The sequence below is a fragment of the Halyomorpha halys genome, unplaced genomic scaffold, assembly GCF_000696795.3.
Source record: "Halyomorpha halys isolate HHAL.00 unplaced genomic scaffold, Hhal_1.1 Scaffold36.1, whole genome shotgun sequence".
Classification (NCBI taxonomy): Eukaryota; Metazoa; Arthropoda; class Insecta; order Hemiptera; family Pentatomidae; genus Halyomorpha; species Halyomorpha halys.
Window position 1 is genome coordinate 1,238,072 of NW_027108624.1, and position 17,542 is coordinate 1,255,613.

At 28.7% G+C, this 17,542-nt stretch overlaps 1 protein-coding gene across 14 annotated transcripts in view; it reads left to right on the forward strand.

Moving 5' to 3' along the window:
- The window catches only part of LOC106686615 (uncharacterized), a 220,772-nt gene that overhangs the window by 42,121 nt on the left and 161,109 nt on the right, over positions 1-17,542 (forward strand). Inside the window, exon 1 of one of the 14 annotated variants that reach the window (XM_067046907.1) lies at positions 12,259-12,334. The exons of the other annotated variants lie outside the window; for them this stretch is intronic. Within the exon in view, the coding sequence (XP_066903008.1) occupies positions 12,266-12,334 (69 nt within the window). The 5' untranslated portion in view covers positions 12,259-12,265. Of the gene's footprint in view, positions 1-12,258; positions 12,335-17,542 lie in introns of those variants that run through there. 14 annotated transcript variants of the gene reach the window in all.

Consider the following 17,542-nt stretch of genomic DNA (forward strand, 5'->3'; position numbering starts at 1 on the left):
AAAAAATAAATAATAATAACTGAAAGGATTTTGAAGTAAATAATAAAGCTGCAAATTTACAAGTAGTGAATTAATATAATAATGAAAATAAAAAAATACGATAAAAATAAGGATCCAATAATATCTATTACTATATACACACATACATTGCTAATTCAAATTGTAATGAATAAATTATGTGGAGTTAAGAAAAAATAAAAGGCACTTTTTAAATATTGCTCGATCGGAATCAATCTCATTTATAATCTCAAATTATCCATTGTTCTCCTTAAATTATTATCAATTTATTTATTGTTCATATCTATAAATTTTTTATTACTTTAAACAATACAAACTGGTTATATTTAAAATAAATAAAAACTAAAGATACTTTTGAGGAAGAAGTTTTTTTTTAAATTCGGCATTTAAGCCCTGTTAAACTATTTAAATGATAATAAGACCTAGTTATATGAAAAATCATCCTGTTCTACACTAATGTATTAAGTTTAATCAAAATCGTTCGTGCTGTTTTTGCAAAAAAAAAAAAAAATCGATAAAATATGAAAAATCTATTAATAAAGTGTTATTTTCAGGTAGTCAATTTTATCGAAAACGTTGCTTTTAGTTTTATTTTTGTACGACTTTTCGTTTTTGATCTCGGTTGGTCACACACACACACACTGGCCATTTTGCAATACCTGGTTATTTGGATTCAGTGTACCACAATACGTATTTCCATCGAAAAGTTGAATTCAGAATTTTTCAGGATCGTATTATTTCCTCCTTCTATATATCCTTTATATATATAGATAAGTGAAAGTAAAAATAAACTGAAAATAATAGTAAATAATATATAAATACAACTAGTACAATAAATACAAACTATTAGTAACTAGTTTCTAGTCTACCTATACATATACTACCTTAAATTATTATTATTTATTTTTTTATTATATTTATAAACAAAACAATCGTTTTGAAGTATTTTTTATTTTAATGTTCTGTCAATTCTTATAATGGGGCAAAACGTTGGTTAGCAATAAATAGTTTTCTTCTACTATTTTGATACCTTAATTAACCGCCACCCCGACTATCTTCCTACAATAATATTTCTATTCTGTCTAACAACAGGGAATGTATCTTACGAATTATGGATTTTCTGGTCTGATCAAGCAAATATCCTTTTTTTTTTCGAATAGTTTAAAATGGAACGATTCCCAGGCTTGCCCAACATACATATTCATTGACAAATATTGGTTTCCAATGCTTAATATATACGATCTTTGCTGATGATATACCGGTCACACTAATGCAGTACTGGTCTTTTGAACATATTGTTACAAGCTAGACATATGTGGCACTAATTTTAACTATAAAGAGAATTATAGTTAACTATAAATTAAAATAAACTATAAACTATAGTTAACTATAAAGAGAAAATTTCCACAAAGTTTCTTCAATATTCGAAGTAAAAGTTTAAAATTTTTATTATTATTTATATGATTTTTGTCGTTTCATTCCACTTTGCCATACAAATTCACTTTAAAGTTTTATTTTTGTTGGTTATTGTAATGGATACGATAATGCAGTAAAGGAATGTCAACTAAGTAAAGACACGTGTCTTGTGCCTGACAAGCAAGTCTTGATCGATATTCTCGAATAGTATCTATACTAGCAATAATAATAGTAATGGTGGAATAATAATTTTTTAAACTTTTAATATATTTCTCTATTATTATTATTATTATTTTCAAAACTCGAATTAATTCATGATTCTAAGGCCTTTCATGACTTTTCCACTAATTTTTCTTTAGATGAATCCCCTTTATCTTAACGGTCAACAAAATGAAATTAAGTTGATAAAACAATTTGCGAAAATAAATATATCAAATAATAATTATTTTATTAATAGTTTCAAATTCGAATTTATTGTTTTGATTGTGCAGTAGAGAGTGAATTAGTTTACTGATTTAGTTTCTTCAATATCTTGAAGTAAGGAAATTAAAGAGGAAATAAATTCAAGGTTAAAGGCGTTAAATTCTTTTTAATTCCATATCGCAAATTTACGTGAAATGACACGTTTCCACGTGGCGTCTTGTTGAGATGAAAGAAAATCGTCTTAAAGTCTTCGAAAATAATTTTGTTTAGAATATTTGACCTGGAGATAGATGAATCACCACGCACTTAGTATATATATTTAAATTAATTATATACATCATAGTATACATAGGCCACATAAACAGCTGAGATGGATTATGTAGTTAATGAACGAATGTTAAAAAGGTGATCGCTCTGAACCTAGGGGCAATTGTACAGACAAAAGTGTCAGATAATGGAACGAGACGTATGTTGGGGGATACAGTTATGCTTTCAATATTAGTATTGCATCGAGAATTACAAATGGAGTCAATATAGGATTACATCCAAAAAAGGTTCATGAAGTTCCACTCCCAGTTACCTACAGTTAAAGAAGCAGTGACCTACAACTTGGGAAACCTAACCACAACCCGAAGACTGAAGCCCTGGCTGCTGGAGGACATCCTGTTATAAATAATATTATTGTCATTAGTTCTTTTTTATTTATTTTTTTCATCCTTTTCTCACATTAACTTGTTTTTTTTTGTTCTATTTTTCCCATTAGAGGGCAATAGTTTTTTTTGTTAGGTCTAAGAATTTTTTTTTTTATTTACTTTACTTTTCTCTCTTACTGAGAATTATTATTTTTATCTATTTATTCTATCTTTTTTTTTTATTTATAACGTTGTACTTAGTTTTGTATTAGACTATACCCCTCCCCTCCATAATCAATTGTTAAAAAAAAAATGTAACTTTTACATTAACCATGTAAGGCCCACCAAGCTGGTCTGATATTAAATGTTAAATAATATTAGTGTTATCGGTAACGTAAGGGAAATGTAAGCAATGGGCTCACAGATCGGATTCCATTCCGATTTTTACTGTTAAAACAGTGTGCTAAAATTTGGAAATTAATGTTAATTTTCCGAGATAGGACTGTAGCGCTATAGCTGTGTTAAGAGGAAAAAACTTTGCCAATAAATAAAATTTAAAAAAAAGGAATTGATTCCTTAACCAAGTTGGGAATAATTTCCTGCTAAATCTATATATCTGTAAATAAGATGTGTCGAATTCACGTGTTTTTCAAGTTCATTTCTAAAAATGACTACTACTTCTAAATGCAACCAATGGCAGACTATGTAACGAACCTACAAAAATCGGAATTGTGTGGTATATCCTTTTAACCTATATGTTCCATCTCCACTACAGGCAATTAGATCGGAAGACAAATGAATTGTTTTGTTTATGTTCCTACCTTTTGTTGGAAGTCTATATTAAAAATAATATTTTTTTTTCTTTCACTTTCTGATTTAGTAGGACCTCCTGTAGTCGGTCGTATGTGGTGGTCCTAAAAATAATTTTAGTAAGCAAATTATTATTTTTTTTTTTAATAGGTGGATTTTATGAAAACCAGAATCTCCAATTTCAATATTGTACGATGAATTTATGTAGTTCAATTTAGTCAATTTTAATCTTTGTTTTGGTCTTAATAATGCATAATATAAATTTGAAAATATATTTGTATGCTCTAAGTTATAGGATTCTGTAACAATATGGAATGAACGTTTTTATCCTGCATCTTAAGGAGAATTTCTTCGAAGCTTATCTAGTAACATAATTTTTATCAGTATGTTTCTAGGTACTGAATTATTCATCACAGATGGCATGCATTTATTTCGCTCAGAGGCCATTAATAATTCTAAAACATCAGCGTGCAAATTTATAGTAGTTGCATCAAAACAGATGGGATGTTCAGGGAGACGGGCGGCATATTTCTTACCTGATAGAACGTCTTAAGTGAGTTTTAAGACAGAGAACTTTTATTTATTACACTATTTCAATATAATGGGATTACCGATTTCAATGAAACGTTTTTTGGTGATACCAGGTCGAAAAATATTAGAATAGTGCCTGAAGGTTCTTTCAAACCCACTCAAGGGGTCAAGAAAAAAGCTATGTTATGTTATATTTTATTTGTTTCCTATCTCTGTTCTATTTGGATTTAAAGGTACAAGGATATACCTTTAACAAAAATTTTAGAAATGTAAAAAACGCTTGTTGCTTCCACATTGCCGAAGTTAAATAAGTTTAATATACTTGTTGGAAAACAATTATTGTACTAGGAATCGAAAATTTCAACAGGCATTAGAAATTACATTTTCTCCTGATTGTTTTACGATATTTGGCATAGTTTTTATTGATTTGACATTAATGTTATTGTCATGACAACTTCATACCCTTAGAAGCAAACAGTGATGTAACAAGAAGTACTAACACTCTGGGCAAAATCTTGGATGAGTCTCATTACCAGAGGGGGAGGCTATACACATTTCATTAATTTATTAATTTTCAAGGATATGCAATACAACAGTGTGAATAAATATATGTAACAATAAGTTTCATAATTATAGAATTATTTAAATATAAAATGTAATTTGTATTACACTAGTTAACTACATTTTTAATGAGTGTGAAAATGTTATTCATCATTAAAAAAGCATGAAACTTTATTGCCATTTAGGCAAACTATTGTCTATTTGACCTTGTCCCTTGAAAATGTCTCTAGGGAAGGAGACTAAAAGATTCTTTATCAGCTGTTATTTCAAGGCTAATTTTTCATTTAGTGGTTAATAACCATTAAAAATAGGGTTTATTGCTATCATTTTCATTATTTTATTTAGGTTAGGATTAGGTTTTTCCATTAAGCAGAAATATCTGTTAGACGAATTTTCACTTCAATAATATATGCTTATGTAATACCACTATGAAAAAGAAAATATTTATGAAGATAATGTTTTAAAAAAAAAACATAAAATTATTTTCAGAATGTGTCTGCAATTTGTTTTGGGTTGATGTTTATAAGTTATGAACTTCTTTTAGGTTCATAGATACTATCTTTTAAAGTTATAATCAAAACAAACATTTACTTCATTATAATATAAATAGCATAAAACCTTTAAAATTATATTGCTGAAAAAAATGAACTGGCTATAATCTTTATTGATTACTGATAATTCTTTGCCGCATTTTATAAAATTAATTAATAATTTTAAAAATAAAATGATTACTGTGCATAAAAAAACAAAAAACAAAGTATGCACAAAGACAAAAATTTTCCAAAATTATCCATGCAAAATTAGTTTCTTGTAACCTAATGGTATAAAAAATTCAATTCCAATTTTTTATCCTGTGTTTAGTTAACTTATTAAATTTTCAGGTTCACCAATACAATCAAATTAAAAAAAAAAATGTAAATATTGATAACTTACTTATTTAATTGCTGTTGTATATTATATACTTTCCTAATTATAATTTATTACAGGGATGAAATGGTTTTTTTAATATAAATCAAAAATAAAGCTGCCATATATACATTTTTGTTTATCTTTGAGATAAGAACTCTCCAAATTATCGTCATAGGACAAAACAATTACAGTTATTTGTATTTAATAAATATATTTACTTTTTATATGTGTTTCTGCATTTTAATTTTAAATTTATGTTATTATAATACAGTAAATATTTATTTTGACCCTCTTACTATAGAATTACTTTTACTGTGTTCATTACTCAGGTATAAATAAAGTATATTTGTTTTTTACTTTTATTATAAAACATTAATGCTTTACTTCTCCCTTATTAGGCTTCATTCTTCAAAATAAATGTCATTACACTTGAACCCATCTTTTTGTCAATGTTTTTTAGACTCTCCTCAATTTGTTGTTAATCAACACTTTTAACAAGGTTTAATTTTGAGGCTAAGCCATTCTCTTAAAATTTTCTGAGTGGTTTTAAAGTTTTCCAATCTATGTCTTCATTAATTTTTCCTCTTTTACTTAATTGATTATAATTAAGGAACTATAGGCTGTTAGATGTTATTTGATATATGTATTATTAAATGGGTTGTTATTTATGATATGCTTACCAGATTCATGAGTGACTTTTTGTCACAAGATTGAGTAATTGTGTTGTAAAATTGGTTTACTTGTTGCATGCATTGTATACATGATGCCTTACAAACTAATGTTCAATAATTTAATAATGAACAGAACGTAAATTCTAATCATAATCTGAAACGATGAAGTATCAGTCTTGTAGTTCATTAGCTTCCAAAGATGTTGTTTAATGTATATTTGTATTAAAATTAAATATGTACCGATACGACACATGTAAGGCCAAGGATTCATTTCTTTGTAAGGAAATACTGTTTTTTGAACAACCGTGATATGTTTGAAATTTCACTCAATCCCCAGATTTTTCCCCAATTAGAGTACCTACTTTATAGAGGCTGGGTGTGCCCAGGAGGGCTCCCGAACCCACAGAGTCGACTCACAGTTACATTAACAGAATAAATAATTAGCTGTCACAACTGGATTCGAATCCAGGTCCTGGAAACTAGTAGCATAGCACCTTACTCACTGAGTTGAATCTGTACCTAAAATATATTTGTAATAAATAATGGTTTAATGTTTGATTATAATTAAACTAGTACAAACTTACATTTTCACTTAGAGAATAAACAATGAAACATGTCAATTAATATGTAGATTTATGTCCTAATAATCTAATGGATTAATATTATTATAAAAACTCTTTATTCTCAGTTGTAAATTATATAGTTATGAGAAATTAGTTAAATTTTGTACAAATAAAAATAAAAGATTGATTTTTAAGTAGGGATCTTTTTAATAATAGAGAGGTCTTGAGAAATAAATAGTAAATTAAAAATAGTTTTCTAATTTCAGTTTTTGAGATAGCTATTTTTTTTTTAATAAATATTTTATTATTAAAAAAAAAACACTGAGAGAAGAGAAGGTCATCTAGAAACTGCCCTCTTCTTCCCAGAATTCTAAAAGTATAGAAGTTTATAGTTACCTCATTAATCCACTTAACTCAGCAAAAAATATATAAATTTTAAGGAAGAAGCAAATATAAATAACTAATTGCTGAGGTTAATTTTGTTATATTTCATAATTATCATATTGGCTAAGTGGTTATTATAACAATTAGATTTGCTTTTAACAATTGATTATGTCGGAATCTTGTCTCCAGCCAAAAAAAAAAAATGAATTTATGATGTTATAATTATTGATTAATTTTAGTTAATAAATTAAATTGAAATAATAATAATATATATGTAATTGGAGAATCAAGGAACAATAAAAAAAACAACTAATATTTATTGAATTAATAAAATAAATAACTGATTTATATATTGAAAAGTAATTTGAGAAAAAACAATATAAATAAATAATGATAAAAATAAATTAATACAGTGTTCGTAGCAGAGTATCTTTCAATTATCTAGATGAAATTGAATTTCCGATGTGAGTTTCTTTAACTACTGGTAACTGGAAATGAAATTTAGTAAAAAATTTGTTTTTATTAATTCATCTATTGATTCCGAACGTTGTTAGCAATACAATTGACTATTTCTTATTATCAAGAGTTATCGATTGCTATTATTAGGACCTTGTTTTGAAATTAGAGTTTTGAGGCTAAATTAAAACTATTTAATTGTTGATAAAATCATTATATACACTGTTAGTCAGTAAAATAAAATATTATTAAAAAAAATTACACGGTTCCTGTTTCTGATGGTCTAGTTTATTTAATATTGAAAATTGTTGAACGACAGGCTGGGGCTACTGTTTGAATTATGAGAAAGAGTTTTTTTTTTTTTTTTTTTTTTTTTTTTTTTTTTTTTTTTTTTTTTTTATGGGAATTGCATCTGACTGAGAAATGGCACTCAATTAGTAGTTTTTATTATATTTGAAATTTTCATCATATGTATTATCATCATATGGACTTTTCTGTTTTGCAATACAATGTCTCAAAGGAGAGTGAAAAAATAAGTCAATTATAGCTGATTCTTTTACCAAGTTAGAATTGAAATAGTGTAATTTTTTTCTGTGGAATTTTCTTTGATATCGGTTGGAAATGTAAAATCTTTCAGATATTTATAAGCCCACTTTGGATGGTTAGTTATAATGAAAATGAAAATCTGTACCGATAGAATCCATGAACTGTCTGGCTAAGCCCCTCTTTGTAAGAAGATACTGTTTTTTGAACAACAGTTGTGGCTGGGTGTGCCTCAGAAGAGCTGAACCCATGGGGTTGGCTCACGGTAACAGAATAAATAATTACCTGCTACAGCCAGATCCGAACCTTGTAGTAACACAACACAATGCCATAATTTCAAATGTTGTTATGAATGCAATTGACTATTTCTTATTAACCAAGAGTTATCGATTGCTATTATTAGGACCTTGTTTTGAAATTACAGTTTTGAGGTTAAATTAAAACTATTTTAAATCATTATATATACTGTTAGTCAATAAAATAAAATATTATTTAAAAAAAAATTACACAGTTCCTGTTGCTGGTGAAGTCTAGTTTATTTAATATTGAAAATTTTTAAAGGACAGGCTGGACAGGATGGTTGAAGTTTTGAATAATTGGTTGAAGGACAGGCTGGTTGAAGGACACCACAACACAATGCTTTACACACTTAAGTACCCTATTCCCTGGTTAGTTACAATTGAGATACAAAATAAATCCAACTAAAGATTAACAACGAACACCCAATTTAACCATAAATATTTTTTGATATATTTTAAATATATGTAAACATATGTCTGTAGACTAGATAGCTTAGTGGCTACTCTCTTTGCAAGCACTTAAAGTGTGACAATGGTTCAAATATTGGTTTTGTATAATTCATTTTCTCTTTAAAGAATATGAGTAGGGTCTGATGGAATGTAAACAGTTGTTTGCCACATAGTTCCTAGATCCACCCAACCTTGAATAGAAAAAAAATATGTTACTGATGTTAATCAGAGAATAAATCCTGTGGGAAGAGCAAGGTGAAGACCACATTGTTTCATGATGATGCTGCTAGTTAAACAAACTAGAAATCACAAGTGCTTGATTTATATTTATTTGCATATAGTAAAATTTTCCGTTTCAATATTATTGAACATATCTCGGATCAAAGTTTTTAGTGATACTTTTCTCTAAATTTTGATGAAATAAATAAGAAAAAGTTTTAACAAAACGGCTCTTCATGGACCATTCTCTGATTTATTTGCTTATGTGTTTTTATTGAGCTATGTCATGAATATTAGTTTTATTATTGCTTTTGTCGGAAGATACATTGTGAACTCAAAAGTAGAGTTTGGTTGTTGGTTTTTTTTTGTGACAGAGATTTACAACATTGCTAATTTCATTTCAAACAATTGTATAACATACCTACTTATTTGTAACTAATTATCATTTCTCATCATGCTTATTGTTTCAGATTTTTTTCTTTGACAATATCATTTAAATGAGATTATCATTCCATAATTATGCATCTGTTCATTTATACTATTCACTACCTTCTTGTTAAATTTTTTATTATAAAATTTTTGGGTTTCTATAGGGTTCCACAACATTGGTTTTATTCTATAAAGACTTTTTTCCTTGTCATTTTATCACTTTAAAAAATAATAAAATTATTTTTAATTATAAGAGATAGTTGACCGTGGATGACTTGTACGAGGAGAAAATGGTTGGAGGTGCGGTCAAAACGAAACACAAATAAGTTGATGTAACTTATTTAATCACGTCGACGTTTCGGCTAGAGTTTCTAGTCTTCATTATTGTTGTTTTCAAAATAATTTTTTTTTCTTCTATTCATTTCTTTTGTTAAACTTTACCTATATTTTGCCTCTTTGTCAATTATTATGGTTTCTTTCTCTCAATTTTCTTTTTCTTTCCATATTTCAATTTTTAAATTATTAATAAATAATATATTCATACCTCTTTGCATTATATAGCTTCATTTTTATTTTATTTTCTTAATTATGTTATTTTACCTACTTATTCAATTACCTATGTATACATTTTATTTTTCACTTCTCTCATCACTTCATTTTATTAATTCCATTCTTTAAAATTATTCACTTTATGTCATTCTGTTTATATTTTATTTTCTATACTCATTGGTTATTATCTCGTTCTGTTCTTAGCCCTGATGAAGGCTAGAAACTCTAGCCGAAACGTTGGCATGATTAAATAAGTTACATCAACTTATTTGTGTTTCATTTTGTCCGCATCCCCAACCATCTACTCCTTGTACAATAAAATTATTTTATTGGTGGGATATGTAATTGTCAATTGTGTACTAAAGAGAAGGGGTCCACTCAGACTGTCATTTACCAAGGGGTTTTTTGTTATATATTTTAAAAGTTGAATTGCTAACTTTATTACAAAATATATATATTAAATCAGATGGGATTTTTCTTTTTAAATTAAAAATAACTGAACTTTTTTAACTACTAATTTTTTTGTATATGGGGAAATGGTCTCAATAGTAATTCGGTCCTGGGTCCCAAATGTTCTTGGTACACAACTCATAATAGGAGCTGAATTTAGTTTAAACATAATTTCTTTTTCTTGAAAAAAAAATTATTTTTTTTTAAATGTTTAGTTGGCTAATTAATATAAATGGTTTTGTGTATCGATATTACTCTTTAATCAAATATCACTACTACTAGATTTTTCTTGTATTTAATCTATGGTACCTACACAATAGGGAACATCTTTCCAATAATGTTAGTCATTTGAAGTAACTTGGTTCTTCAATAGTCTCAGGTCTATTTATGGATACAAATCTTATTGCTTTTTACATTCCAACTCCAAGATATTCCATCATCCATTGGACTATCTTTTAATAAGCTGCCGAATCTCAAGATCCTGCTAGTGTACATAACAAACTTATTGCTTTTAACATTCCAATTCTAAGATATTCCATCATCCATTATTCTGTCTTTTAATAAGCTGCTGAACCTCATGGTACTGCTAGTGTACATAACAAACTTATTGCTTTTAACATTCCAATCCTAAGATATTCCATCATCCATTATACTGTCTTTTAATAAGCTGCCGAAACTCAAGGTACTGCTAGTGTACATAACAAACTTATTGCTTTTAACATTCCAACTCCAAGTTATTCCATCATTCATTGGACTATCTTCCAATAAGCTGCTGAATCTCAAGATACTGCTAGTGTGCTTAACAAACTTATTGCTTTTAACATTCCAACTCCAAGGTATTCCATCATCCATTATACTGTCTTTTAATAAGTTGCTGAACCTCAATTTACTACTAGTATACCTAACATGCTCCGGGAAATTCAATATTCTTGCCTATACAATTATTATTACTCTGATTAGATCAGAACTATCGAACTCCGCTTGCAGCGCTCGGATTAAAAAAAAAAGGCAAACAGACTCCCAAGGGATCCTTTTCAGTGGAGGCCCTGACTAACTACTAACTTGTAGCATTCTGTATATGTGGAGTTTGGAGTTCCGGCCGATCGAGCTTGTGTATATCTATCTGTGTACTAACTTCTGTTTTATGAAGTCACTCCGAATCCCAGCTTTAGCTACTTTTTCAGTGTTGTTAGATCTATCTACATCTTTTTTTTCGGCGCTATATTAATCAATGTTTAGAAGGTAAGATATAGCGGAACCTATGGGATTTAGAGGGTGTGGTGGGTAGAAAAGGATTCCAGTTTAATTATTTATAGTGGTATGATCTCTGTCTTGAAGGGATATTCCTTCCCCATACATGAAGTTAAGTAATACTCGCTATAAGTAAAATTTTTATAGATGATCTAATAAAAGCTTTACCATGGAGGCGGGAGTTGCGAGTCCACGTCGGTTCTCAGTTTTAGCAACTTTTCAATTTTCTCGATTTAACTAAATTTATCTTTTCAAAAAATGCTCTACTAGTAATTAGCAAATGTCTCTGTAGTCTATGTACATAGAGAAGTTTTGATAATTTGTATTTATTTTTTAGTTTTAAATCTTTTGCACAAGGTTCAGCGCATATAAATAGTGGATAATGATGTAATGTAGTCCAAAACTTTAAAATGTGCTGGTTTTCTTCCAACCATCAAGTTAAGTTTCTTCTTCAGTGGTGAAATAGTGACTGCTGACTCTGGCGGCATGTCGCTACAGCTGTCGTCCAATTTTTTGTTGGTAAGCAAACAAGTGTGAAGGCACGCTCCTTTGCCATGTCCTCTGAAAGGGGAAAATCAGACAATTGTCTGGGGAGCTGGAGGCAGAAAGGATACGAACCTCCTGGAAGGAGGGATTCCGCCCCCTAGGGGTAGGGGGCCGGATGGTGGGGGATGGGTCATTGCCAAGAGAAAGGCAGTCCTATGGTGCTGTTCTCGATGTGCACCTGTTCCTGCGGGATATTCGCCGGGAGTCGCCCTCCCCAGCAGCAGGTACCTACACTACTACCTCACTGCTAACTGTATCTGCTTGTATCTTCTGCATCGCTTCCTGGTGTTGGCGGAGGACTCTTGTCCGTCCTCCGGTGGCTTCCTCTTTCACTCAATCTCTAACCTCTTAACTGATAACAGTTATCAATGACGCGCCAAGATATACCAACGTAACCTCGCTTATCACTAGGTCTTATCTACCTACGAGATAATACAACTTGTCAATGTTAAGAATGAGTTCATTCATCAAATATAGTCACTCATATTTAAAACAGAAAAATGCAGTTATGAAATTAGTGATTTGAACTTCTAAATTTTAGGAGAATGATTAATAAGATATAAGTGACAACTTATTACATGTGTTTTCTTTGTGTTCGCGTTTTATTTAGAAGTTTAAATTGACAATATAGCTAATATATCTGTGGCTCGGAGCGAAAAGAACTAATGTCAAATTCCAGATCCCAAAAAACATTAATTCGAAAAGTTTTTCGGAAAGGAGGATAGTGATATGTTATTATGGTATAAAGAAAAAAGAAATAGTTACACAATTTAAAAAAATTTATTATTTTTTTTCAAGTAAAACTTTCATCTTAGATTATTTCACTTTTTTTTTTTTTTGCTACATACCATTGATATACACCTGTAAATATTCAAAACACAAAAATATACTATTGTTTATATCAGAACACCGTCAAATTCAAAAAGGGGCGTAAAAATTCCCAATCTCATCAAAAAAATTCAAATTTAAAATTTAAACTCATATTATAATTTTATTGAAGGTTTTTCTTCTTATTAGATGAAGTATTTTTGTGAAAAATCCTTCCTGTTGATATTTTTATTTCCATCAACGGTACTTATCACTAATCTTCAACAAGCTTATCAGCAGTCACATTACCATTTTGATATGGTATTGAAACTAAAATACTTTCAAGTAATTTACATTGTACAATATTTTAATAAAGAAAATATAATGGATAGTAGTTTATAAATATGGATATATATAAAAACTGATAAGATTGTTGATCCTAAAACTCAGAGATGAGCCCCGAAACGATGAGTAAAACGTATTAAATAAACTTATAATGAAATTATAATTTTACTAAACATTTATGAAAAATAATGCTTCATTCAAAATAAATTTTGTATTGCAGTTGTATACTGATCATAAGTTCATAAAATTGCAATGGGAAATAAAAATTTATGACAATAATACAATTTTAACTAATTTCTACATTTACAAAATTTTCATCAATAAATAAATTATTGTATACAAATTACTATGAAAACCTGGAATAGATATGGTATACAAGAATAACTTTAAAATATAAAATCCTATTTATTTCAATAAGACATTCTACTCTCACTAATTAAAATCTTAATTAATTTTTATTATTTTAAGTTACTTTATAATTATATAATAAATTGAAATACTACAAATTATGTCAAAGTTTTGAGGAATGAACTATTATTATATATTTGATTTTAATTTTAATAAAAGTTTAAATTAATCTATCCGGTTGTATATAATAAGAATAGTTGTTTTCATAAATGGTTACAAATAAATCTCATTGGCTCACTACAAACTCAATAATATTTTTCTAGGTATCAAGTTATAAAATCCATGACATTTTTAATTATACACATTACATGCCTAATGTATTTCGATTTCTTGTTATTGAACGTTCGTACCGTAACGGCGGTAAGGATAAAATCGATTAAAGGATGGAACAACATCATTAGGGTTGGTGATCTCTCCTTTTTTTCTGTATAACTTAATAGCACCCAGGAGGATGTTGCATCAGAAATGTAATCTTCAGTGTCTGTACCTACCAATCAATCCCCCCATACTCCAGGTATGGGTGAAAATCGATTGTACATTCGAGTTGCACATCGATTTAAATTCCCCTCAATCCGTACAAGCCAATCCGTGTTTATTTTTTAAAAATAATTGCAGAATTCACAAGTTTACAACTGAATGTATAAATTTTCTTAAAAATACTTTACATATTCCATTGACGGTCAGTGTAATAGCTAACTATTTTTATAGTTAAACGATACTATCAACTAAAACTATTAGTTGTTAGCTGTCTACAACTAATAGTACAAGAGCCCAGGAGGAGAGAAAAGACAGTTGTTTAACCCCAATTTTTAATTATTTAAATGAAAACTAGATATAATTACAAGTCAAAATTGATGAGTTTGCTAAGTATAGTTAGGGGAATACAAAATGCCGGCTGTTTCAAAATGTTAACAAAAATTATTTTTCATTCAGAGCTCCTTTTTGTACTACCTACAGCATTAGAAAACGTAATAGAACATCATTTAAACGTGGTATTCATGATGTTTTGGTAAATGTAAAACGTTTTACCATGTTAAATATTATAAGTATAGGGTTGTGAGGAGCCCTATTTAAAGTCATGTTAAATGGTAAATGCATAAGAGATCCTATCGGATTTTTTGAGCAAATTGTTTTATATCCTTTCCTTCCAAAACATTATGTTATTGTTTACTTCTAAAATTTGATTTAAGTATTTTATTACAACATGCCTAAATTGAGTGAAAAGTGGAAGTTGTGTGAAAGTTTGGCCACTAGGTGCCTAATTGATCTTCTAACTTGTGAGAAAGAGAATCAAGATAAACTAATTGACAACTGTCATTACATTATTATTATTATTGTCATCCATTGCTTTATTAGTTTTAAATACTTGCTAACAAAATCAAAACACAAACTACGATCAAATAACCTAACACAGCAACAAACAAAACGATGGAGAGTTCAGGTGGTCTGTTGTTTAATGTCATTCTCCATTTAACAGACCTAGTAACAGACTCCCAACCATGTTATATCGCTTTAACATGGTAAAAGAAGAAAATATTTCTCCAATTAAAATGTGTTTTTCCATTTAACATACTTTAACATGTTAAACTAAAGATCATGAATACCCCTAAAGTAGATTTCAACTATTAAAATTTGAGTGAAGAAGCTATTCAGTGAAATAATCGTTTGTCTTCGCTATTACGTAGACTATCGTTGGTTTTTCAACTACAAGAAAACAATAGAACCCTGCTTATCCGTATCCAGTTCGATGGATTAGGGGTATAGAGGAACGGTTGATCTGGTGTTTGTACAACTGAAAACTTTTAGTATTAATTTAATAAAATATTAAAATGTTTGTTAATTACATTTTAATTTTAACGAGGAGTCACATATTACACATTACAACTCTTATTATGTTAAAAATATAAATTTCCCAAAAAATACATTAAATTGCCCAAAAGAATCCGATGAAGCGGAAAACATCATTTCAGAATAAATTTTAGTTAACATTTTATTTAATTAGTGAAATTAAATTTATTACACTAATTTTACATAATTTTAAGTTTTTTTTTTTTTAGATTAATGCTTTAATGAAAGTTTACAAACGATCTTTCAGTTTTTAATAGTAATGATATATTAAAATTTTGTATTTAGTGTTTTTGGCACTATATTTATTTTTATTGCTGGTCAATCCGAAAAACCGGTTAAGCGGGGTTGTGCTATATACTCATTCCATACTATGAACTTGCATTAAGCATCCTTAGATCAAGTATAAGATAAGGAGGATGTTAGTTTTCTCCATTGTAAATCATAATAATTGCGGTCGTTCCCATGTTCTCGATTCTCATAATGAACTGTACTTCATTCTAAAGGGCCCCATGTAAATTAAGAGACTCTTCTACTTAAAACTATTTAATTGCTATATTTACACGTTACCTAGGCTAGATTAGATTGTTCGAAAAGATCTCACCAACAATCAGAGGTGATTAGGGGTGTTCATGATGTTGTGTTAAATGTTATAAGTATAGGATTGTAAGCAGCCCTATTTAAAGTCATGTTAAATGATAAATGCATAAGAGCTCCTAGCGGATTTTCTGAGCAAATTATTTTATAACCTTTCCTTCCAAAACTTCATGTTATTGTTTACTTCTAAGTTTTGGTTAAAGTATACATAATAATACACAAGTTTATTAAAACTTGCCTAAAGTGGAATTTTTGTGAAAATATGGCCCCTCAGAGCCTTGTTGATCTTCTAAATTGTGAGGAAGAGAATCAAGATGAGCTGATTGACAACTGTCATTACATGATAATTATTGTAATACATTGCTTTATTAGTTATAAAAACATCCAATGTTAATTAATGTTAATTAAATTATATTAAAAATGGAAATTAATGATAAAAAGTTACTGTTATATGATAAGGTGATAACAGAGTCCTAACCTGTTGAAGGTAGGTTCTGTTTTTAAGTTGTAAATAAAAATAAAAGAAGGGAAAGTGTTTTGTAAAAAAGTTTTAAATCTAGGATATCAGTTTATTATAAAAAAAAGTTTTGTAAGTAAGAAATCTATTTAAAAACAAAATTTTATGAAATGATTATGATATTATTCTAATGATTAATTTATTTTAAAGATGTGACAAGGGGAATTAGCCTGCAATTTTGGGTTTTTAAAAAGCAATGACATCAATATTGAAGGTATGGCCAAAGAAATCAGTGTGTAGTTAAAGGAAATAATGTAATTGTTATATAAAAACAAAAAAAAATTTTTGTAGGTTGTATCCTTGAGAATGGTTTGAGGCCCGAAACGTTGGAGAATTTTAAAGAATAAAAGTTGTGAGAAAAAAAAGGATCAAAATTGTGTAAATTGTTAATAAACTAAACCACTCTCAAACTATCATATATAAAAAATAATTAATTGAAAAATTATATTTCAAGTCATGTTTTACTCTTAATCTGTTTACAATATTTTGAATCCTGTGCTATGACGAAGCCATGCAAAGCGGGGCGAAGTGTTGGTGTAGAATGAATAGTTTTAATACTATTTGATTTTTTTTTTACCGCCGCTGGGGCCATCTTCCTTCATTAATTATATACGGTCTACTAAAGATATTTTATCCATTTTACAGCTGTATGGATGAAAAAAATATTAGTTTCTTCGTTGTCATATGGATTTCAATGAAACTTGAGTTACATAAAAAAGAAATTTAATGGCAAAATTATATACAAAGCATAATCCGAAACGATAATTTGAATAATTATATAATACACTAATAATAATCATTATAATGTATAGTTACCAAAGTGCTTAAGTAGATGCACGTACACAAGCGTACACGCAAATCAACAAGCCGCAACCTCCCGTTCATACACCTACTGGTTTTCACTGCCAGACAC